Source organism: Monodelphis domestica, chromosome 1, assembly GCF_027887165.1.
Source record: "Monodelphis domestica isolate mMonDom1 chromosome 1, mMonDom1.pri, whole genome shotgun sequence".
In the NCBI taxonomy this organism is placed as follows: domain Eukaryota; kingdom Metazoa; phylum Chordata; class Mammalia; order Didelphimorphia; family Didelphidae; genus Monodelphis; species Monodelphis domestica.
The window spans coordinates 177,292,216-177,316,417 of record NC_077227.1 but is presented as its reverse complement, the minus strand read 5'-3'; the positions used below and the strand labels follow the sequence as shown (position 1 = coordinate 177,316,417).

General features: G+C 34.6%; 1 protein-coding gene across 4 annotated transcripts in view; it reads right to left on the bottom strand.

Annotated features, from left to right (window-relative positions):
• The window catches only part of RNF212B (ring finger protein 212B), an 83,398-nt gene that overhangs the window by 33,646 nt on the left and 25,550 nt on the right, over positions 1-24,202 (bottom strand). For all 4 annotated transcript variants that reach the window (XM_056810064.1, XM_056810062.1, XM_056810063.1 and 1 more), the window contains exons 3-4: positions 22,832-22,884; positions 22,000-22,074 (exon numbers count right to left, since the gene is read on the bottom strand). In XM_056810064.1, coding sequence (XP_056666042.1) covers positions 22,000-22,074; positions 22,832-22,884 — 128 coding nt within the window. The remainder of the gene's footprint in view (positions 1-21,999; positions 22,075-22,831; positions 22,885-24,202) is intronic.

The following is a 24,202-nucleotide window of genomic DNA, read 5'->3' as shown; positions in this document are numbered from 1 at the left end:
TCCCTCTTCCTGTGCCTATAAATACAGTTGAATCTCTTCTATCCTTAAAAAGAAAAAAAAATCCTTCCCTTGACTTTGCCATACCTTCGCTATTTTGTTCCTGAATTCCTAGAGAGAAATTCCTACTTCCTACATCCATGTTCTCATCATCTTATTCTTCAATTCATTACAATTTGGGTTCTAACCCTGGTACTCTACTAGAACTACTCTACCAAAGGTTTCATATAATTTTTTTAGTAGCCAAATCCAAGAACCTTCTCAAACTCGTTCACCTCTTTGATTTTTCTGTGGTTTTCAATGTTGTGAACCATCTTTTCCTCTTGGGTGCATTCTCTTCCTTTGGCTTCCATGACAATACTTGTTCTTGGCTCTCCTTTTACCTGGATAACCTTCTACCTTGTTGAAAGATTCCTTTGCTGGTTCATCCTCTTCAGATTCAATACCTTTTTAATGTCTCCCAAGATTCTCTGCAGGGACTTCTCCTATTTTATCTCTATTGGTGATTTCATCCATTTTCATGGGCTTAATTATAACTTCTATGAAATAATTATAAAATATTTTTGCCTAGCCTTAAATTTCCTCTTGACTTCGAATTCCCCATCTCTGTTTGTTGAATACCTCAACCTGGATGTCAAATGTCAAAATGATACCTTAAACTCAACATGTTTATGACTAAATTCATCTTCCCCCACTCAAACTTTCCTTTTCATTTAAAGGATCCCATTTCATTCCCATCAATCAGGTTTGAAATCTTCATTGTATTTGTAAAATTTTGTATTTGTAAAGATTTATAAAATCTTCATTGATTCTTCTCATTCTTTTCACTCCTCATATCCAAATAGCTGTCCAATTCTGTCCATGATGCCATATAGGATTATAGATTTAGAGATGCAAAGGACCACAAAAGTCACACAGAACAACTTTTCACTTAATGGAAGAGAAAATTTGAGGCTTGAGAAGTTAAACGACTTGCCCAAGTCACACAGAGAATATTCTAGGGCCAACAAAACCTTGCTGCAATACATTCCATCATGGCTGGGCTTCATGGTTCTACCACCTGTTTATAATGTGAAGCTTAACAGCTATATTTCACTAGACTATGACAGATATGGGAATAGTAGGTCTGATTCCAAATACAGCACTATTTCCACTGTGCCACATTGCCTTCTAATGCTTTTACCTCTTCCACTTCTTTCATATCTATACCCTTCTCTCTACTCAAACTATCTTACTTTTTGTTAAGGTCTTTATACCTCTAACTAAAACTATTAGAACATCCTCCTTCCTGATTTCCTTGCTTCCAGGTTCTCACATTTCTTATCTATTCTCCAGAGAGCTACCAAAATAAACTTCCAGTGGCATAAGTCCAAACATGTCTCTTCCTCATTCAAAAATATTTAGTGATTCCCTACTAGACTCCATAATAAAATACAAATTCTTTAGCCTAGCATTTAAAGTCCTATATAACCTGGTTCCAAATTACCTTTTATTTTGCATCATGCCCTTCATATACTCTATGGTCTAGTGAAACTGTAATACTAGTTGTCCCTCAAATATAATATGCTATCTCATGCTCTACACATTCACTTAGGTTGTTCTCCATTCCTGAAATAAATTCCCTCTTCATCTCTGCCTTCTAGACAAGATTTTACATCTTCTTTCAAGGTTCAATCTAGGTATCAATTCTTCCTTGTAACCTTCTTCCATTTGCCTAACTGGTGGTATTCTTTCCCTATTCAATCTTTTCCTAGAGTACTTACTCAATCTACAGCCACCATTATTCCAAGTTACATTATATTTAGATGTGTATATGTCATCTCTCCATTAGAATATAAGTTCCTTGAGGATTAGATGGTGGGTTTTTTTTTGTTTGTTCTATAAGATAAGTGTATCTGATTTATTGACCAAAAAGTAGAGAAGGCCTGAGACACAAATTCAGGAAAAATACTCCAAATGGCATATTCACATTTTGTCAAAGCATTTCAAAGGCAGATTTAAAATTGTATTACCCAGAACATTTATATAGCATTGTGAATCTTTTTTTAGAACAAAATTTTTTCAATTAGTGAAAATCACCTTTCCCTCTTATATTTCTACCCTAATCTCCCCCTTAAAAAGAAAAATAAAACCCTCATAATAAATATGCATATACAAAACAAATTTCCACTTAAATCATATCCAAAAATACATGTATCTCAATCTGTATTCCGAGTCTTTTGCACCTTTGCAAAAAGGTTGGAAGCATGCTTCTTTACTGGTCCACCGAAATAATATTTGATCACTACATTGATCAGAGTTCTTAAGTCTTTTAACAGTGTTTTTCTCTATAAAGTTGCAATCATTGTAAAAATAGTTTTCCTGTTTCACAATATGACTAGTATGGAACTATGTTTTGGGTTTTGCATAATTGCATACATATAACCTATAGCAAATTGTTTTTCATCTCAGGGAGGGGGAGGGAAGGAAAGGAGAGAGAGAATTTATAACTCAGTTTTGAAAAATGAATGTTAAAAATTGTTTTCACATGTAAATGGAAAAATAATTATTATAGAGACCCCAAAACTGAAATATAAATGTTCATGCACACATGCACACATACATATATATATATATATATATATATATATATATATATATATATATATATATACACGATAGATTTATATCCATACATATCTGCTGGGAGCCATCAGGCCACAATGCCTTGACAGTCACACATGGTAGCTAAGGAGGCCACAGAGTGACCCTTGGCAAGATGTGATTGCCCAATCAGTCCCCCTTACATGACCTCTCTCATCAATACTCCTTACCTATGGAATTGACATGATTATTATTCCCCCTAGGCTCAAAAGAAATAATGCAAGAGCAAAATACCTGTACCCCAATTCTCTAAAACATCACCAAAAGATCAGACCCTCAAACCCTATCCAAAAAGACTATCATGGGTTAACTTTTAATTAGGTACATAATCCCCAGTGAAACCGCAGCTACTGGCTAAGCCCAGAACTTTCCCACTCACAGAAACTTATTCTCATGAAGCCAGCACACAAATCAATCATAAAGGCCCATACAAAAGTACAGGTACACCAAGCTTCAATATGCCTCAGTGATTAGACTTCACAAACCAGTAACTTGCCAATGAGAAACTCCCTAGTAAACCCTGAGAAATGACCAGTCTAATATTAAATCTGATTTGTGTTCCCAGTACCCCTCAGCCTCAATGATATGATTGTTGAATTGTCTTTTAAGAATTTCTGATGAACTATTCCATTTTATTAAAAGCAATAAGTAATTTTCCTTGATTGTTTGTAAGCTCAAAACTCCTCACAGGGTAATGAGAAAATTAAGCCACCTGTGATGAAATAATTTATCTTGTATGCTGTCTGTAATCACAATATAAGAATATAGAATGTTAATCAAGTGATTTGTTAAAAGTTAATGTATCACTTTTCCAATTATCTCTCTTTGAACATGTGTGTGGGTAATGTATCTGTATGCCAAGAAAATGGGTATAAAAATAAATACCAGGCCTGGGAATGGTGAAGCAGCTATCAGATGCAAAGCAATCCCATGGTTGTAATGATTAAGCTGTCTTCCATTTGTTATTTTTTTGACTGATCATTTGCTACCTGTCAGGAACCCCTGGAGTCACAAGTGAGGGTGAACCTTGCCATGGCACATATGTTTCTTTCTATATTGATATATCTATAACTATATCTATTTATATCTATAGCTTTCTCTCTACCTAAGTATCACAGTTTATGAGGGATAAATTTGAGACTGCAAGATGTAAAATTGAGATTTGAACTCTGGACTTCAATCCCCACAAGTCCTTGCTCCACTTCCCCAAAATGCTTTGTAATCTCACGGAATTCTGAGGTGGGCAAGATCGAGAAGGTACTTAAGCTGATTGCAAAGGTTTTTGAGCTCTCTTTTTTTTGGACTTCCATTTTGGAGCAGACGCAGCTCTTTCCATAATGTAGGTGAGGTCTTGTCTAAGCCTCTGTGGCCTAGGCACCACGTGTTTCTTATCCTGTATTTTCTTTAATCCTTAATCTTCAATAAACCTTTAAAAAATATAATACTCCTTGCAGAGAGAAACAAATTTCTACCTGCCTCAGTCTCCCCGAAATTTTAATCTTTACAAAGAGGAGAGAAACCAAGATGGTGAAGGCCCTGGACTCCATTTTATTTGAGGATCACTTGAAGGAACTGAAAATGTTTACATTGGAGAGTTAAGAATTTAAGCAAGACTAAATGAATACTCTAATGCAAATACCAACAACATGGAAATGGGTTTGAATCAAGAACACATGTGATACCCAGGGGAATTGCACGTGGGCTATGGTAGAGGTGGTGGGAGGGGGGAGGGAAGAAAAGAAAATGATCTTTGTTTCCAATGAATAATGTTTGGAAATGACCAAATAAAAATTTAAAAAAAAATTTAAAAAAAAGAATTTAAGCAAGAGGAAGAGTATGATAGTTGCCTCTAAGCATTTGAAGGGCTGTCATGTGGAAGACAAGAGACTTCATTTGTTTGGTCCTAGAGGGCAGAACAAGAAGTAATGGTTCTTACTCTATGCTTTGCATTTTCACTGGCTTTTCCCTATGCCTCCCTCTTCTTCTCTGCCTTCTGTCTTTCCTGATTTTTGTCAGGTTCCAATTAAAATCCTACTTTTAGCAAGAATCAATTCCTAATTCTCATTAGGGAGAATTAATGTCTTTTAACTCCAATTCATCTGGTATATATTTACTTTGTCCATAAATGTTTGCATGTTGTGTCTCATATTGAGAACAGGGACTATTTTGTTGCTGTTTTGTTTTTCATTTCTTTATATCTCCAAAGCTTAGCACACAGTACCTGGAACATAGTAGCTGATTATTAATAAATGTTTCTTGGTTTTTCTTGACTTGATGAATGAATTCTGAAACAGGGCAAAATTAGACTTGAAGTCTGGAAAAACTTCCTAACAAATAGAGTCATCTAAAAGTAAAATGGACTACCTTGGAAGATGGGGAAATTCTCAGGCCTTGTAGATCTCCAAGCAGAGGCTTTTTGATTTGCTGGTTTCATGGGTTGCATTTATCAGTTTCTTTTCTAAAAAGTAGCACTTACAACTGAACACAATATCCAAGATCTGTTTTAACCTGGGCAAATTTAGCAAGACTATTATGTCTGTATTCCTAGATGCTTTATTTATGTTGTACATGTGCTATTATGTAATACATGTTTCCGTTTTCCATAATGCTGCAAAAGAAAGCACATATAGCTTACACAAGAAAAATTTATGTTGGAAATAAAGTGAAAAATAGCTGCTTCAATTTGCTTTCAAACTTCATCAGTTCTTCTATAGCAGTGGATTCCCTTTTTCATCATATGTCCCTTGGAGTTGTCCTGGATCCTTACATTGCCAATAATAGTCAAGTCATTCACAATTGATCAGCATACCTTATTACAATTACTTTGTACAATGTTCTGATTATGCTCACTTCATTTTGCATCATTTTATACAAGTCTTTCTAGGTTTTTTGTGATCATCTTAGTCATTTCTTAAGGCTCAATGGTATTCCATTATAATCAGTATAAGATCATAATTGTTAACCCCTTCTTTTTTAACTTTGACTGAAGCACAGTAGATTCTGATCCAGTTCTTTATCTTTACTCTGTCTATATCTCCCTGCTTTAGATATGTTTATTATAGATGGCATATTAGGGACTCTGGTTTTTAATCCACTCTGCTATCCTCTTCTATTTTATGGATGAGTTCATCCCATTCACATTTAGAATTATGAATACCAACTGTATGTTTCCCTCTATCTTATTTATCCTTCTCTTCCTTTCCTTTCATCCTTTCCCTATTCACAAATATTTTTATTTCTGACTGCCACCTCCCTAAGTTCACACTTCCTCTTGGTCTATCCCCCTCTTTTCTTATTTCCCTTCCCCTTCTTACTTATAGGGCAAGATGGGTTTCTATAGCTAGCTACATGCAGATGTTATTCCCCTGCTTTGCACCAATTCTGACAAGAGTAAGGTTCAAGCATTGCCCACCACCACCTCTATTGTATTGATTCTTACATGCCTCCTTATGAGAGATAAATTTCCCCTAATTTTCTTACCTTTTCTCTTTTCTCAGTGTATTCCTTCTTCTTATTACTTGATTTTATTTTACTTTTCTTTTTTGAGGGGAGGAGTCTATCAATCCATCATATTCAATTTATTCCTGCTCTCTGCCTATATGCTCCTATTCACTTCCCTAATATTGATAAAATTCTTAAGTATCTTCTATACCTTAAGTCTACTAAGTAATTTAGGTACTTTATGTATTTCAAGTATCATAGATATCCCAAGTATCTTAGTTATCAACTTATGTAGTAATGCAATCAGTTTAATGCCATTGTTTCCCCGATTACCTAAGTATCTTAAATACTTTAAGTAACTCTTGGGTCATGGCTATTTTAAATATCTTAATTATTACCCTGTGTAATAGTGCAATCAATTTAATCCTGCTTGCACCAGGTGGTCCTCAGGCTGTTGATTCCACTGCTCTCACCTCTTACTCCTAAGAGGCAGGTCCTTCCTGCTGTCCCTCTATGTTTTCTTTGGCTGAAACCCTGCTTCACTCAGTCTTCTGTTGGTTCTATTGCTCAAAAAAAATTTTTTTTTTCCTTCCTGGATGCCTTACCTCCATCAAATCAACCTAATATTGCATAAACTTTCTTGGTTCTCATGTCAGATAGTTAATTTATATTGTAGTTCACTGAAATTACTGATCTTTTTAGATGAATAGCTATGCAATCAAACTCCTATTTTGTACATGCAAAAATAATTTTTTAAAACTCTGCCAAACAATTTGACCTTATTAGATTTAATTTCATTAAGCACCTCCACTCCAAAAAAATATTAGTTCTGCTAGTTCTTCTCGTCTCATTTTGCATCATTATACACAGGTCCTATCAGAGTCTTCAAAATTCTTCCTTTTACTATTTCTTTTTTTTTTAAACCCTTACCTTCCGTCTTGGAGTCGATACTGTGTATTGGCTCCAAGGAAGAAGAGTGGTAAGGGCTAGGCAACGGGGGTCAAGTGACTTGCCCAGGGTCACCCAGCTGGGAAGTATCTGAGGTCAGATTTGAACCCAGGACCTCCCGTCTCTAGGCCTGGCTCTCAATCCACTGAGCTACCCAGCTGCCCCCCTTTTTATTTCTTAAGGCAAAATGATAATCCATTATATGCATATATATGTATATAATTTATTCAGCTACTCCCCAATTAATGAAACCCACTTTGTTTTCAGTTCTTTGTCACAACAAAAAAGATGGATGTTATTAATTTTTTGCATATATGGGTAATTTCCCTCTTTCTTTAATCTTTGTGTGACATTCCAAGTAATGGTATCATTGGCTTAAAGGGTATGCAGTTCAGTGAATTCTGGAGCATAATTTCACATTGCCTTCCAAAATGGTTGGACCAATTCACATATCTATCAATGATATATTATTGTATCTATCCCTCCAACAATCCCTTCCAACAGAGTAATTTTAACTCAGAGTAATTTTAGTTTACTTTTATCTCATTACTAGTAATTTGGAGCACCTGTCCTGTTGTTATGGATTGTTTACCCCTCCCCTTTTGAGACTTGCATTTTCATATTATTTGACCATTTATATCTTAGGAAATGGATCTAATTTTTACATATTTGTGTCAACTCCCTACAAATCTTAGATATCAGACTTTTATCAGAAACATTTAAGACAAAGATTGTCACCCCAGTTAACCATTTCTCGTCTACCATTTCATTTGGGCAGAACATTTTAAATTTTAATATAATCAAAATTGTTTATTTTATCTCTTGTGATTCTATCTGTCCCTTATTTGGTCAAAAACTCTTCTATCAATAACTGTGAAAAGTGTCTATTTCATTGTTACTCCAATTTGTTTATGATATGACTTTTTATATATAGGTCACATATGTATTTGATGCTTATTGAATAGTCTATAGTGTGAGATATTGCTCTAAACCTAATTTCCACTAGACTAGTTTCCAGTTTTCCCAGAAATATTTGTTAAATAGTTAATACTTGCTGCAGAGGTTGAAGTGTTTAGGTTTACCAAACACATTGCTGCCATGTTCAATTTCTTCCAAATCTTGTATTCTTAATCTATCCTACTACTTTTTAAAAAAAATTAGTATAGAACAGTTTTGAGAACTGCTTTGTTGTATATTTGGGAGTCTGATATTACTGGATTCCTTTCCCTCCTGGTTTTGTTTTGTTTTTTTTTTCATTATTTTCCTGGAGACTCTTAACTTCTTCTTTACCTCCTGATAAACGTTGATATTATATATTCTAGTTACCCATTGGTAATTTGATTGGTATGAAATTGAATAAGTTAATTTAAATTTTGTCATCACAATCCTACCCAAACTAATTTACTTATTTAGTGCCATACCCATCAAATTACCAAGAAACTTTTTTAACAGAATTAGAAAAAAAAATAACAAAATTCATTTGGAAGAACAAAAGATCAAGAATATCAAGGGAAACAATGAAAAAAATGTGAAGGAAAGTGGCCTAGCAGTACCAGATCTTAAACTGTACTACAAAAGCAGTGGTCATCAAAACCATATGGTACTGACTAAGATATAGGAGGGAGGATTAGTGGAATAGACTTGGGGTAAGTGATCTCAGAAAGACAGTCTATGATAAAAATCCCAGCTTTGGGGACAGAAAATCTACTATTTGACAAAAACTACTGGGAAAATTGGAAAACAGTATGGGAGAGATTGGGTTTAGATCAACATCTTACACTCTACACCAAGATAAACTCAGAATGGGTGAATGACTTGAATATAAAGAAGGAAACTATAAACAAATTAGGTGAACATAGAAAGTATACTTGTCAGATCTTTGGGAAAGGAAAGATTTTAAGACCAAGCAAGAGTTAGAAAAAATTACAAAATGTAAAATAAATAATTTTGATTACATCAAATTAAAAAGGTTTTGTACAAACAAAACTAATGCAACCAAAATTAGAAGGGAAGCAACAAATTAGGAAAAAATCTTTATAGCAAAAACCTCTGACAAAGGTCTAGTTACTCAAATTTATAAGTATCTAAATCAGTTGTACAAAAAATCAAGTCATTTCCCAATTGATAAATGGGCAAGGGACATAAATAGGCAATTTTCAGATAAAAAAATCAAAACTATTAATAAGCACATGAAAAAGTGTTCAAAATCTCTTATAATCAGAGAAATGCAAATCAAAACAACTCTGAGGTATCACCTCACACCTAGCAGATTGACTAACATGACAGCAAAGGAAAGTAATGAATGTTGGAGGGGATGTAGCAAAATTGGGGCATTTATGCACTGCTGGTAGAGTTGTGAATTGATCCAACTATTCTGGAAGGCAATTTGGAACTATGCCCAAAGGATGCTAAAGGCCAGTCTGCCCTTTGATCCAGCCATACCACTGCTGGGTTTGTACCTCGAAGAAATAATAATGAAAAAGACTTGTACAAGAATATTCATAGCCACACTGTTTGTGGTGACAAAAAATTGGAAAATGAGGGGATGCCCTGTGACTGGGGAATGGCTGAACAAATTGTAGTATCTGTTGGTGATGGAATACTATTGTGCCCAAAGGAATAATGAACTGGAGGAATTCCATGTGAATTGGAATGACCTCCAGGAATTGATGCACAGTAAAAGGAGCAGAACCAGGAGAACATTGTACATAGAGACTGGTACACTGTGGTACAATTGAATGTAATGAACTTCTCTACTGGTAGCAATGCAATGATCCAGAACAATTTGGAGGGATTTATGAGAAAAAACACTATCCACATTCAGAGGAAGAATTCTTGGGAGCAGCAACACAGAAGAAAAACAACTACTTGATCAAATGGGTCGATGGAAATATGATTGGGGATATAGACTCTAAATGATTACCTGTAAAAAATGGAGACTTGAATCCAGGACTTCAATCCCCAGGAGTCCTTGCTCACTTCCCAGAATGCCTTGTAACCTCGGGCATTTAACCTGGCTGTAAAGGCTACTGGCTCTTTTTTTTCCTGTTTCCGCTTGCAAGCAGATACGGCTCTTTTCATAATGTAGGTGAGGTTGTCTAAGCCAGAGGCCTAGACACGTGTTTTCTCATTCTGTATTTTCTTTAATCCTTAACCTTTAATAAACCTCTAAAAAATAATACTCCTTGCAGAGAGAAGCTAATTCATACCTGCCTAAGTTTCCCCAAATTTTAATCTTTACATACCCTAGTGCAAATATCAATAATATGGAAATAGGTCTTGATAAGTGACACACATAAAACCCAGTAGAATTACACATCAGCTACTGGAGGAGGGTGGGGGGAAGGGAGAGAAAGAACATGAATCTTGTAACCATGGGAAAGTATTCTAAATTAACTAATTAAATAAAATTTTCCAAAAAAAAAATTAGAAAAAAATAAAGGGCAAACCTGCCACAAAAATGAATGAATGAATGAATGAATATTGTCATCAATTTGCAATTAATATCTGTCCAGTTATTGTCTGTTTTTATCTCTTTAGAGTATTTTGTAATTATATTCATTTATTTTCTATTTATGTATTGATGGTTAGAAACTCCCATATATTTTATTAACATAGTGTTAGTTTTATTGACAGATAGTTTGGTGAAATAGCTCCTAATAATTTCTCCTTCATTGGTTGTGAATTCATATTTTCATTTTTGATACTGTTTATTTGGAATTCTTTTTTAAAAAATAAAATTAACTAATGGTTTGTCTATTTAACTGCCCTCCTTAAAAGCTCCTATCTTATTTATTAGTTCAATGGTTTGTTTTTTTTCATGTTTGTAAATATCTCTTTTGATTTTCAGGATTTCTATTTTAGTATTTACCTGAAGGCTTTAGTTGGTGAGTTTTCTAGTTTGCTTATTTTTTTATTTCCATGCCCAATTTGTTGACTTTTTCTTTCTCTCTTTTATTGATATAACCATTTAAAGATATGAATTGTCTCTTAAGTACTTCTTTGGCTATATCCCACAAATTTTGGTATATTGTCTCATTGCTGTCATTCACTTTAATGAAATTATTGATTGTTTCTATGATTTGTTTTGTGATTGACCCATTCTTTATGATTATTACTTCATTACCATAGTTTTTAATATTTGCTTCAAAAGCCTTTTATTGAATGTAATTTGCATTGCATTCAGGTAAAAAAGATGCATTTAACATTTCTGCTTTTCTGCAGCTTGTAATTTTTGTGAAAGTGCCATGCATAGCTGAGAAATAGATATACTCCTTTTTATTCTTATTTAATATTCTTTTTTTAAAATAACCTTTACCTTCCACTTTAGAATCAATACTGCATATTAGTTTCAAGGCAGAAGAGTGGTAAGGGCTAGGCAATGGGGGTTAAGTGACTTGCCCAGGGTCACACAGCTAGGAAGTGTCTGAGGCCAGATTTTAAACTAGGACCTTCCGTCTCTAAGCCTGGCCCTCAATCCACTGAGCCACCCAGCTGCCTCCTTTAATATTCTTCAGAGGTCCATCATATTTAACTTTTCTAAAATTCTATTTGCCTCTTTAACTTCTATATTATTTATTTAATGGTTAGTTTTAACTGTTTGAAAGGGATAAATTGACATCTCCACATTATAGTTTTACTGTCTGTTTTCTCTTATAACTCATTTAACTTTTTCTTTAAGAATTTAAATACTATGCCATTCGGTGCAGATATATTTAGTATTGATGCCAATCCATTGTCTATAGCATCTTAAAGCAAAATGTAGTTTCTTTGTTTTATTTCTTTTAATTAGGTCTATATTTGTTTTTTTCTGAGATCTTGTTTGCTACTCCCAGGCTTTTTTTTAAACTTCAGTTAAAATTCCAGTCCTCACTATGTGGCTCTTTTGTGTTTCAAGTTTATTTCTTGTGAACAATATATTGATAGAATCTGGTTTCTAAGCCATTCTACTGTCCTCTTCTATTTTGTGGGCAAATTCATCTCACTCATATTTACAGTTTTGATTGCTAACTGAGTATTTCCTTCCATTCTATTCTCTAATATTTTTCCTTCTTTTCCCCTGTCCCCTCTTTAAGTCTGTTTTGCTTGACTATTGCCTCCCCGAATTTAGGATCCCTCTTATTCTCCCTTACCCACACTTTCCATTAATTCCTTTTACTTCTGCTTCCCTATTGGGTAAGATGTATTTTTGTACCCAACTATGTGTATTCTTCACTCCTTTAACTAGTTCAGATGAAAGTGAAGTACAAGTGTCACCCATTCTACACTCCCCCTTCCATCATACAAACTCCTCCTTATGTATCCCATTTATAACAGACGTCCAGTGTCTGTTATAAAAAGAATTTTCCTTAGTGGGTTTGGGCTCGAGAAGGAGCAAGGAATCTGAGAAAATGGGTGATAAATAAAGTGACATAGGCAAGTCAATTTTTAGTAAGGGATGGCGTGAATCCCTGATGACATTCTCCTTAGAAAGATAATTAAAGGAAAATATGAGAAGTATGCTGACACATGGAAGTAAAAATTTCGAGATAGAAAGCACATGGCCAAGAGTGGCAGCACATGGCCAAGAGTTGCGTTAGGAAAGATAAAGAGAGAGAGAGCAGGGAGAACTTCAAGGTTGCGGGGAAACAAGAGGAGGAACCACATACTCACCCCAGGCTTTATTGTGGATAGTGAGGATGAATGAATATGTAACAAAGCATAATTGATTCTCATTGGTAGCATAGATAATGACAAGCTCAGCGTAGGTGGGGATTCTCCTGACATGGGCTTTTCAGAGGAATGAGGTTTGACAAAGTGAGGGCTAAGCCTTTGTGGCTTGGGCCCAGGAATTCTCTTGCCCTTAGAACTGCCTATACATTGATCATTAACTGCTCTGATCAAGTATTTAATACATCAACCATACTTCCATGCCTGGTCTGCTACACCATTTATGTGAAATAACTTCCTTCAGTATTCCTCTCCAACATCGCCTTTTGCACTGCATTCCTCTTCCCCACCTTTCCATTTTTCTTTTGAGATTATCCAAACATAAAAGAAGCATACTCAGGCCCTCTCTTTAATTAGAATCCTTCTAAGACCTTTCCTTGATAATGATAATGTTTTTGAGGGTTTACATTTATTATCTCAACATATAAGAATGTAAATAGTTTAATATTGTTTAATCCTTTATGATTTCTCATTCATGTTTACTTTGTTATGCCTCGTTTATGCCTGTGTTTGTATGTCATATTTTCTACTGTTCTGGTCCAGGAATGCTTACATTAAAGATCTATTTTCCCCCAATAGTATTATATTCAGTTTTGTTGGGTAAATTATTTTTGGTCCTATACCTAAATCTCTTGTCTTCTAGAATATCATATTCCAAGTTTTTATAGTAGAGGCTTCTAAAATCTTTTGTGATCTTTATAATCTTTGGGGCTATCTGAAATACTTTTTGCTTGACCAGGGAATTATGAATATCACCTCTAATATTGCTGGGAATTTTCATTTGGAGGTTTCTTTCTGAAGGAGACTATGAATTCTTTCTACATTCACTTTTCCTTCTGGTTCTAGTATGGAGAGTTTTCATTGATGATTTCTTGAAATGTGGCATCCAGGAGTTTTTATTATTATTATGGTTTTCAAGGAGTCTGATAATTCTTAAATTATCTATCCTTGACTTATTTCTCAAGTCATTTGTTTTTTGTAGAAACTACCTTATGTTTTCTTTTATTTCTTTCAATCTTTTAAATTTTTTTCTGAAGAGTTATTATTATATCATGGTGTCACTGAATTCTATTTGGTCAATTTTTATTTTCAAGGAGCCCATCCTTGAGTATGATTTTCTGCCTTTTGCTCCAAACTTTTTATTCTCTTAATTCTTTCTATTAATACTCTTATTTCTCATAATTACTTCATAAGTATATATATTATAATTAAAGTACTCTTATAATTACATTTTTTATCTCTTCTTTATTTCTTCAAGGTTCTCTAAGCCTTTTGTCTAAGACATTTTTTCCCTTAGTCTCTGCTTATAGTTATTGTGGAGTTACTCTTTTACTGGGATTACCTCTTAAGATCTCTTGAGTTATAATATTTCTTTATGGTATTTGACATGTTTTTCTTTTTATTCATATTTCCAACCTCAATGTCCAATCTGAGTTTTTGATAGGACCAGGATATGTTCTTTCCCATTCTTTTGGATGGGGGTATTCAGCATCTGTTCAGTTCTTCAACTAATAAATGGTTAAAGAATATGGACAGATAGTTTTTGGAAGAAGATGTCAAAGTTATCAAGTCAAATTAAAAATTTTTCAAAGTCACTAATAATTAGAGGAATAGAAATCAAAACAACTCTCAGGTACCACCTCACACCCACCAGATTGGCAAACATGACAGAAAAAGAAAATGGGAAATTCTGAAGGAGATGTGGAAAAAGTGGTATATTATTGAACTCTGGTAGGCTGTGACCTGGTCCAACCATTTTGTTTTGTTTTGTTTTTTACTTTCTGTCTTAGAATTAATATTGAATTTCAGTTCCAAGGCATAGACACAGTAAGGGCTAGGCAACTGGGATTCAGTAACTTGCTCAGGGTCACAAAGCTAGGAAGTATCTGAGGCTAGATTTGAACCTAGGATTGCCCATCTCCAGGTCTTGCTTTCTATCTAGTGAGCCATCTATATGCCCTTTGTCCAATCATTCTGGAGAACAATAAAACTGTATTTGCTTCAATTTCCTCCTACATAAAAATAGAGATAATAATAACACCTACCACTAGGGTTGCTATGAGATTATATTTGTAAAATGTTTAGCTCAGTGCCTGGCACATAGTAGGTGCTATAAAATGTTAACTATTATTATCATTGTTACCCCAAAGAGATTTTTATTTATTTACTTTAATCCTTACCTTCCATCTTGGAGTCAATCCTGTGTATTGGCTCCAAGGCAGAAGAGTGGTAAGGGTGAGGCAATGGGGGTTAAGTGACTTGCCCAGGGTCACACAGTTAGGAAGTGTCTGAGGCCAGATGTGAACCCAGGACCTCCCATCTCTAGGCCTGGCTCTCAATCCACTGAGCTATCCAGCTGCCTTCTCAAAGAGATTTTTTTTTTAAATGAAAAGGACCCACATGTAAAAATATATTTATAGTAGTGTTTTTTGTGGTAGCAAAGAATTCAAGATTGAAGGGATATCTATCAATTGGGTAATGGCTGAAGAAGTTACAGTTTATTATTGTGATGGAATACTAGACTTTTATAAGAAATGACAAGGGAATGGTTTCAGAAAAACATGGGAAGATATATCATGTGATGCACAGTGAAACAAACACAACCAGGAAAGCACCGTACATAGTAATATCAATATTGTAAAAACAATCAACTGTAAAAGACTTAGCTACTTTAATCAATACAATGATCCATAACAATTCTAAAGGATTTATGATTAAAAAAAATGCTTCAGAGAAGAACTAATGAATTCTGAGTGCAGTTTAAAGCATACTTTCTTTCACTTTATTTTTATTTTCTTTTTTCTTCTCATAACATAGTTAATCTGGAAATATGTTTTTCATGACTTCATATGTATAACAGGTATTGTATTTCTTGCTTTCTCAATGAAGGCAAGCACAAGAGAAAGTATTAGGAATGGAAAATAATTAAATAAAATGAGAAAGTTTTCCTGTTTTTATTTTCAAACTTCAAAAGTTGTTTTGATGTTTTTAATATGTTAATGTTTCCGTGGAACTCTAAAAATTGAACATGTGAAGGAATGGCTTCTAGAAATTTACTCTGAATTCCTATAAGTACTATTGAATTTACTAGCTCTCTCTCAAAATATATTTGCTTTTTTCTATAAGAGTTTAAGCATCCTCATTCCAAATGATTAAAAGTTATATTTAAAACAACATTAAGGGCAACTAGGTGGCTCAGTAGATATATATCCAGGCCTGGAGATAGGAGGTCCTGGGTTCAAATTAGGCCTCGGATACTTCCTACCTATGTGATCTGGAGCAAGTCACTTAACCTCAATTGCCTGGCCCTTACCACTTTTCTGTCTTGAAACCAATATTTAGTATCAAATCTAAGGCAGAAGGTAAGGGTTTACAGTAGAATTGCTCATGAACTAAGGGAGGGGGTGGGAAGAGGGGAGGGAAAGAACATGAATCATGTAACCATGGAATAATATTCTAATTTAATTAATTAAATAAAAACCTATTAGTTATTTTTTAAAAAAAAGAAGAAGGTAAGGGTTTAGAAAAATAAAAATAAAAATATGATCTGAGTCCCTCTCCCTTTTTTCCAGATAAAATACTTTTTTATTAGGGTCCTAGTAAAGATAATAATGGGATGGAAAGAAAAACTCCTCAAGGATTAAAAGGATTAGCCAGTGTTCAGTTTTTCACCTCTCTTTGAAAATGTTCTAGGTAACCTAGGCAACTAAGTAGCTCAGTGACCTGAGAACCAGGCCTGGTGATGGGAGGTTCTTGATTCAAATTTGACCTCAGACACTGCCTAGTTGTGTGATCCTGGGCAAGTCACTTAATCCCTATTGCCTAGCCCTTACTGCTCTTCTGCCTTAGAACTAATACTCAGTATAGTGAAGGTAAGAGTTTTTAAAAAGCATTCAAGTGAACCCCATCTCTGTATATCTCCGTATGATATATGTATTTCAGATATACATATGTGTGTACATATATATATAATATTAAAATAAACATACATGTGTCTTTCTATCTTACCCCCTTGGGACAATGAGGTGGCCCAGTTGATAGAGTGCTGGGTCTAGAGTCAGGAAGACTCATCTTCCTGATTTCAAATCTAGCCTCAGATACTTACTAGCTGGGTGACCCTGGGCAAGTCATTTAATCCTGTTTACATTGGTTTCTTTATCTGTAAATTGAGCTGGAATATAAATGGCAAACCACTCCAGTATCTCTGCCAAGAAAACCCCAAATAAGGTCACAGATTTGGAGATGGGTAAAAAATGACTGAATATCTCACCCTCTGTATATCTTTATCTCTTTTCTTTCCCTCTATATCTCTTGTACAGTACTATTTTTCATTTGTCTTATCTCCCTTATAAGACCATAGTACAGGGGGCAGCTGGGTAGCTCAGTGGATTGAGAACCAGGCCTAGAGACAGGAGGTCCTAGGTTCAAATCCGGCCTCAGCCACTTCCTAGCTGTGTGACCCTGGGCAAGTCACTTGACCCCCATTGCCTAGCCCTTACCACTCTTCTGCCTTGGAGCCAATACACAGTATTAACTCCAAGACAGAAGGTAAGGGTTTATAAAAAAAAAAAGACCATAGTACAGAACTAAAGCATGTTTTAAGTAATTATTTTTTAAATTTATTGAATAGTTTTGTGTTCTAAAAGAGTTTGGAGGGGGCAGCTGGGTAGCTCAGTGGATTGAAAGCCAGGACTAGAGATGGGAGGTCCTGGGTTCAAATCTGGCCTCAGACACTTCCCAGCTGTGTGACCCTGGGCAAGTCACTTGACCCCCATTGCCTAGCCCTTACCACTCTTCTACCTTGGAGCCAATACACAGTATTGACTCCAAGATGGAAAGTAAGGGTTTAAAAATAAAATAAAAGAGTTTGGAGAAAGTGACAAAAATTTCTATTTTGTGTTGAAATTTAATTTGAATGAAAATAGTAAGTTTAGTTGTAAATGTTTAACATTGTTTTTAGTGAATCATTTAATATAATAAAATTTTTCAGTTCTGTTCTTAATTTTAAAAGTAAAATGGTATGGTATACATTTTCTTGAAAAAAAAAAACAACAAGATTATTTTCAATTATGAGACCTTAAGTAGGCTCTTTTTCTTGTATCAATGTCCCATCACAGAATCAAGGTTACATGCCCTTGGTCTAAGTTTTCCACCTCTTACATAAACTATGGAACACTGAATAGGAAATAGTATTCTAGTGAGGATCTGAGCCACACTATTTATATAGGTAATGTTTTCTTTTTTTACATGTTATAGTAATTCATATATACATAATACATGCATATTATTCATGTTTTTAAAACAATAGTGATGTGTTTAAGTTCTAGTCCAATAAAATATATTTCATATTTATACGAGTAATATATACTTTTGACCTTTTTTCATCCTTTTCTTCTAGGATCTAATGGTTTTAAGTACCAGAACCACTTTACCTCTGCCAAATGAAGTTAAACAAACCAAATTTTTTACCTAATACATACAAACAAAAGTACTGAATCTGATATCAAATTATGTTTCTAATTTAGCAACAATAAACTGCCTTATCAACTGCTATCCAAATTCCTTTCTTTCTTTTAACTCATAAAAGAAATGTCTCTTCTGTGAAGTCTTACCCATCCTGGGAGACTCTAAGGAAACCATTAAATATTTAACTATTCATCCAGCATTTTCTAAATATTTACTAAGTGCTTATTGACTTCATGGCATTGGGTCAGGTGCTGAGAGCAATACAAAACATTTTTTTTTAAGAATTGTCTTTTAAAGACCTAGGTCTGCCAGTCCTCCAGAAGTTTACAATCTTCTTGGAAAAAAATAAGGCATTATAAAAGAAAGCAGTATGAAGAAAATAACATACCCAATTACAATAAAGTAAATGAAAACACTTAAATTTAGAATTCTATTTAAATTCAATAACCAATCCTGGTTATTGTATATATAAAAAAACAAATCAAACCAATTTCAGGAGACAGATGATCAAACACTTTTCTCTCAGTAGAAAGCAAATGTTGCATATAATGGCAAATATGATGGCTGTGATTTGTTTTTCTCAGCTGTTTTGGGTGGAGGAAAGGGGACTTGTAGAGGAGTAATAGGTAGTATAAAGAACAAAAATGCACCAATAAAATATTTTTCAAAGAAAAATAAGTCATATACACATTAATGTAATATTCAAAGGTAGTATATGATTAAGTACCCAAATAAGTGATTCAGATAATTGGAATATGAATTCATAGAAGAGAGATTGATTTAAGGTTTAGACTGGTAATGAGGAGAAGGCCTTGTATTTAAATTATTATTTTTATCCTCAAACTTCAAAGTAAAAATTTTAAGTGAGATCATTTTATGATTATTGGTGCATTTGGTGCCTGAACTATCTACCTTTCCTAACATTTACTGAGTTTTACAGCATTGCACTAGGCACATTTTATGTAGCTCATAGAAGATAAGTTTCTGAGTAAATGATAATCTAGGGAATACTGTCAATTCTCTGGATACAGTCATCTTAAGAATTTTTTTCCTCTAAGAAACATATGTCTTTCAAAGAGACTCCTATATAGAATCAACTGAGAAAACTATGAACAAACAAGAAATTTGTTTATTTTGGCTACTTAGGTTTTCTGCTTTAAGGAAAAAACTGTTTACCTACGTTCTTTCATCAACAATGTGTATGCTTTGTGTTATATCACTTAGTACTGGTGATGGATTTTCTTTCTCTCTGTCTTCACCAGGATCCTTATCCCCTCTCTCACTTGCTTACCCTTTTAACCAGATATTCATTTGAGAAATGATTACCTATAGATAGGACTTAGAATAAAACCAACTTACCATATAAAATTCAAAGGAAGTCCATTAATATACAACCTCAACAACTCTTTTGAAAAGTCAACAAAGACTAGGTAAAGAATTTCATACAGGAGATCAGCTATTGGTCCCAAGGCACAAGAAATTGCCCAGGACAGATCACTGTAGGGATCTGGGACTATAAGCTATGAAACTAGCACTGATGACAAAGTCACAGGAGCATAAATTTAGAGCTAAAAGAGCCTTAAAGTCCAAGTAGTCCCACATTTTCATTTTTCAGTTGGAGAAACTGATGCATGGGAAAGAAGTAATTTGCTCAAAGTTACACATGTGACTTTGAGTGAGATCGAATCCAATTCCTCTCACTCCAGGGCCAGAATTAATTAAAACAGCATGGCAGTTGCTATATTCTTTCCTCTACTAATTCAGCTTTACAGATCAGAAAAACACATTATCAAAATTTGCTGACTCCACCAAATTGCCTCTTGATGATTAACTAACCTTATTCATTTATCCTCTTATCTTGATTATTTAACCATGATTAATTGGTCTCATGATTAGGTAAGTTAGGACTCAGACTATATATATTTTCTCTACTGATCATTAACTAGTCCTGGGTTTGGTTATTAACCAAAGACTCTCTCTGTCTCTCTTATTCATTTGACCTTGTTTACATTTCTTGCTGAGTCCTAGCTGGATTTTATCTCTCTATAATGTTAACGTGGCCTCTCAGATGTGATTGCTTACTTGTGTGGTTAAAAACAGGATGTAGCAACAGCTTTTTTCCTCCTTCTGTCCATTGGTTCAGGACCAAGAGAGTGAGAGACAATGGCTTCTCATTCTCCCAGTTCTTTCACTCATATGAAAAGACAAGAACTAAATCAAGAACTCAGGGTCAAATGATGACTAAAAACTAAAACATAAAACTATCTTCATATATCTGAAAAGAGTTAACTCTCAAGAATAACAAGGAGAGATAAAAGAAAAAGTAAAAATAGCACAAATTTATTTTAAGGGGCAGCTAGGTGGCTCAGTGGATAAGAGAGCCAGGTCAGGAGATAGGAGGTCCTGGTTCCAAATCTGGCCTCTGCCACTCCAGTTGTGGGACCCCAGGCAAGCTTCTTAATCCCAATTGCCTAGATCTTACTATTCTTCTGCCTTGGAACCAATACTTAGTATTGATTCCAAGACAGCAGGTAAGGATTTTTTAGAAAATTGATTTCGAGTTTCATTCCATGATGAGTTTGTGGAATTTTCTTTCTGGGAAAAGAATAAAGAAGAAAATGGGACAAACTAGAAATCTGAGAACCTGGAATAATTTGCAACAGACTTCCCAAAAAGGATAGGAAAAACTACAATCCTCCTTTCCAAAAAATCATAGGTTTTAAAATTAAAAGATACTTTAGCTCCACCTCCTTTTAAAAATAAAGAAAATAAGGCCTAGAGAAATAAAATTAACCAAGATTTACCAAGGCAGTAAGTAGCAGAGTAAGATTGTTTAAACTCATTTCCCCTGACTCAAAATCCAGTCCCACTGCCACTGAATCACACTAATTCTTGCTGTCGAGTGTCTTTGCTGCCACTATTATTGAAATTTTGTTACAATTCCGTGGCAATGATTTTTCTTCCTGAATGTTCTTGAAGGTGAGCCAAATCAATAAGTACAAAGATAATATGAGGTAGGGGAATGGTATGATGATTCATGAACTCTGAAATCTTCTTTGTGTATGTGTGTGTGTGAGATAGAGAAAGAGAGAGACAAAGAGAGGCAGAGACAGAGACAGAGAAAGATTCATAAACAGTACACACAGATTAATAACCTACTTTCTGTTGCACTAGTCTAGTTCAAAATAAGGGTCACCCTAAGCACATCACTTTCAAAGGCATACTAATATGTGGTGCTTCAATAAAAGTAAAAAATATTCTAGAATACATCTAATCAATCATGCAGACTACATGATGGGTGTTTGTGTGTGTTATTGAGGAGAGTTACTAGGGGAATAGAAATGAAGGAATCGTGTCCTACATTCAATTCTACATTTTATATGCTGAAGAATGACATTTAAATCTTCAAATCTATCCCTTTTCAGGGTCAAACCTACAGATGAAAATAGTTTTTAAATGATATTCTTACCTGTCCTCATTCTCTGGAGAAAAGACCATAAATAACAACAGAAATCGCTTTTATACATAGCATTGCTTTAGAAGAATTCATTGCGAACTGGGAAGTAAAATTAGAGAAATTGTAATGGTGTCACAGTCCTCAAGAAGATGATGTAGTAAAGGAGTCAAATGGTTGGGAAGATTTTTATCTCAAGAGAAGAAAAAGCAAACAGAAGACAACATCCCTCTCAACTGCATAGACTTACAGTTCAAAGGATGAACTTTCATAAATCAAAGAAAAAGATATGGTTGGAATTTATCTAGACCAACAAGTTTTTCCCCCTTTATTTTTCATACCTGAGAGATGTGACTAAAATACTTCAGAGCTGTCTCCACAGGGCTCTTAAAGAACATCTTCTCCTGAGGTTTTAGCTGTAAAGGAAATAGGGAGGATTATAGGCTATTAAGACTGGAAGGGCAACTCTTCATTTTACCAATGATTTTTTAAAACCAATTAAAATAGGAAAACAGACTAAGAGAGGTAAGTAGATTTAACAAATTTCACACAATCATGAATTGTAAGAGCCAAGATACAAAACAAGGTCTTCTGACTCCAAATCTAGTACTCTTTCCACTAAAGCATGTTTTTTCCCTCAAAGACAACATATTCTTCTTTCACAACATGACAAATATGGAAATATGTATTGCACAATTGCGCATGTATAACCTATATCATATTGTTTGCTGCCTCAGGAAAAGGAGAAGGGGAGAGGGAGAAAAAGAATTTGGTTCTCAAAATGTCAGAAAAAAATATTAAAAATTGTTTCTGTGGGTAACTGGAAATATATACACATAATAAAGTGTTTGGGGGACATTTTTTTTTTAAAAAGAATCAACACATGTATTTGATATTTGGAAACATGGCAAAGGCTATTTCATTCTTTATAAAATACCTGTTTGTTCCCACTGGGCTTAAACCCAGAAAGGAACCATTATCCCAAGAAACTTAGATCATGATGTCATGCTATTCATAATTTTCTTCACAGTACTTAACTTTTGTTTCCACTATATGAACCTCAAATAACATGCCTTTCTCAACAGCTGTTAGTTAATTTTACTTTCAAGTGCTTCAGTCCCACTTTCGAAAGGCCTAGAATGAGGTAAGATTTGGGGGATAGGGAACACTCACATTATCAGAGAGAGCCAGATGCTTACAGGTAGCTCCACAGACAGCACATTTTTCTAGAGGGGAAAAAAAGAAAGTTAAGGTTTTTACACGCATAAGGTTAGGACATTCACCAGAAGCACAGTAGCACGTGAATAGCAACTGAATAGGTCAGCAAGAATAAGGAAGGGGGGTGGGGGATGAATTCTTATTAAAGTTTGAAAAGGCAATTCAATATAAAAGAAGAGCCCTTGAGTCCACTGTCATTCTGTAGATCAGTTTCCCAACTAATGTGCCCAAGATTAGTCAGAATTTCCCAGACTCCTCTCCTATTCAGGCTGCTGCTGGGTTTCCAGTTCCCATTTTCTTCCTGTTCCTCTCCTTCATTAACAAAGTATGATTCTTTTCAAAGGCCTACATCTCACCCTCTCCACTAGCACAATCCCTCATGTCACTTTCTTCTTCTTCTGTGTACAAGATGCTGCCAACCTTGACCAATGTTTTTAAATAAATTAAGAAATTAACAAAAGTGCCAAAATGAAAAAGATTGAAAAACAGCTATAGTAAAACTTAAGCTTAACATTCTAGAACTAACAGAATTATACTCATATCCTTAGCCTTAACTTAAAATTAATTTTTTCTTCCTCTACACTGCTGGCATCCATCCTTCCTGCCCTTCAGGGCTTCTCTCATATATTCTGGACTTCTTCCTCCTCTTCTGTCATTTCCTAATTATACCCCAGTCTGAGATACAGAAACAGAAATGTTTGATCTTGATTCACAAGGAAAACATCTGGTAAAATAAGAAAAAATTTTTTAAGGGCAGCTGCTTCATGAGTTGATTATTGGCTAAGATCAATATAATATTAAGCAAAAACATCATACATAACTTCAAGGTGAGCTCAAACAAACAAAAAAGCTTTCTTGTATCAGCACATCATCAAAATGGTTTTGAGACTGGAGGAACAAAATTACTCGTTAATTCTTACATTGTCTGATGATTCTTCATATGAAGGCAGATTTCCTCATTTATTCTCCCAAGTTGGTATTTATTTTTTAAAATTGGGGAATTTAACCCCATTTTTTCTAGTTAGGGATGGTTGTTGAGGTCCACTAGCCTATACTTTCATCTTTCTATTCTATATATTTTCCATCTCTAATTTCCTCAATTAGTTCTTCTGTTCCTTATGATTTTCCTTTTCCAACAGACTGGATGTAGTAATGTGTACTGTATATTAACTATTTGAACTTCAAGTGCCACCTATTCCATCTCTAAAATCTTTCTTCATAAATTTCAAAGTAGGAAGGGATCTTAACATACACTTGAAGAGAAATTTTTTCTGGCTTACTATCCATCCTTCATGATGTTCCTGACAAGGGATCATCCCTCTAGTA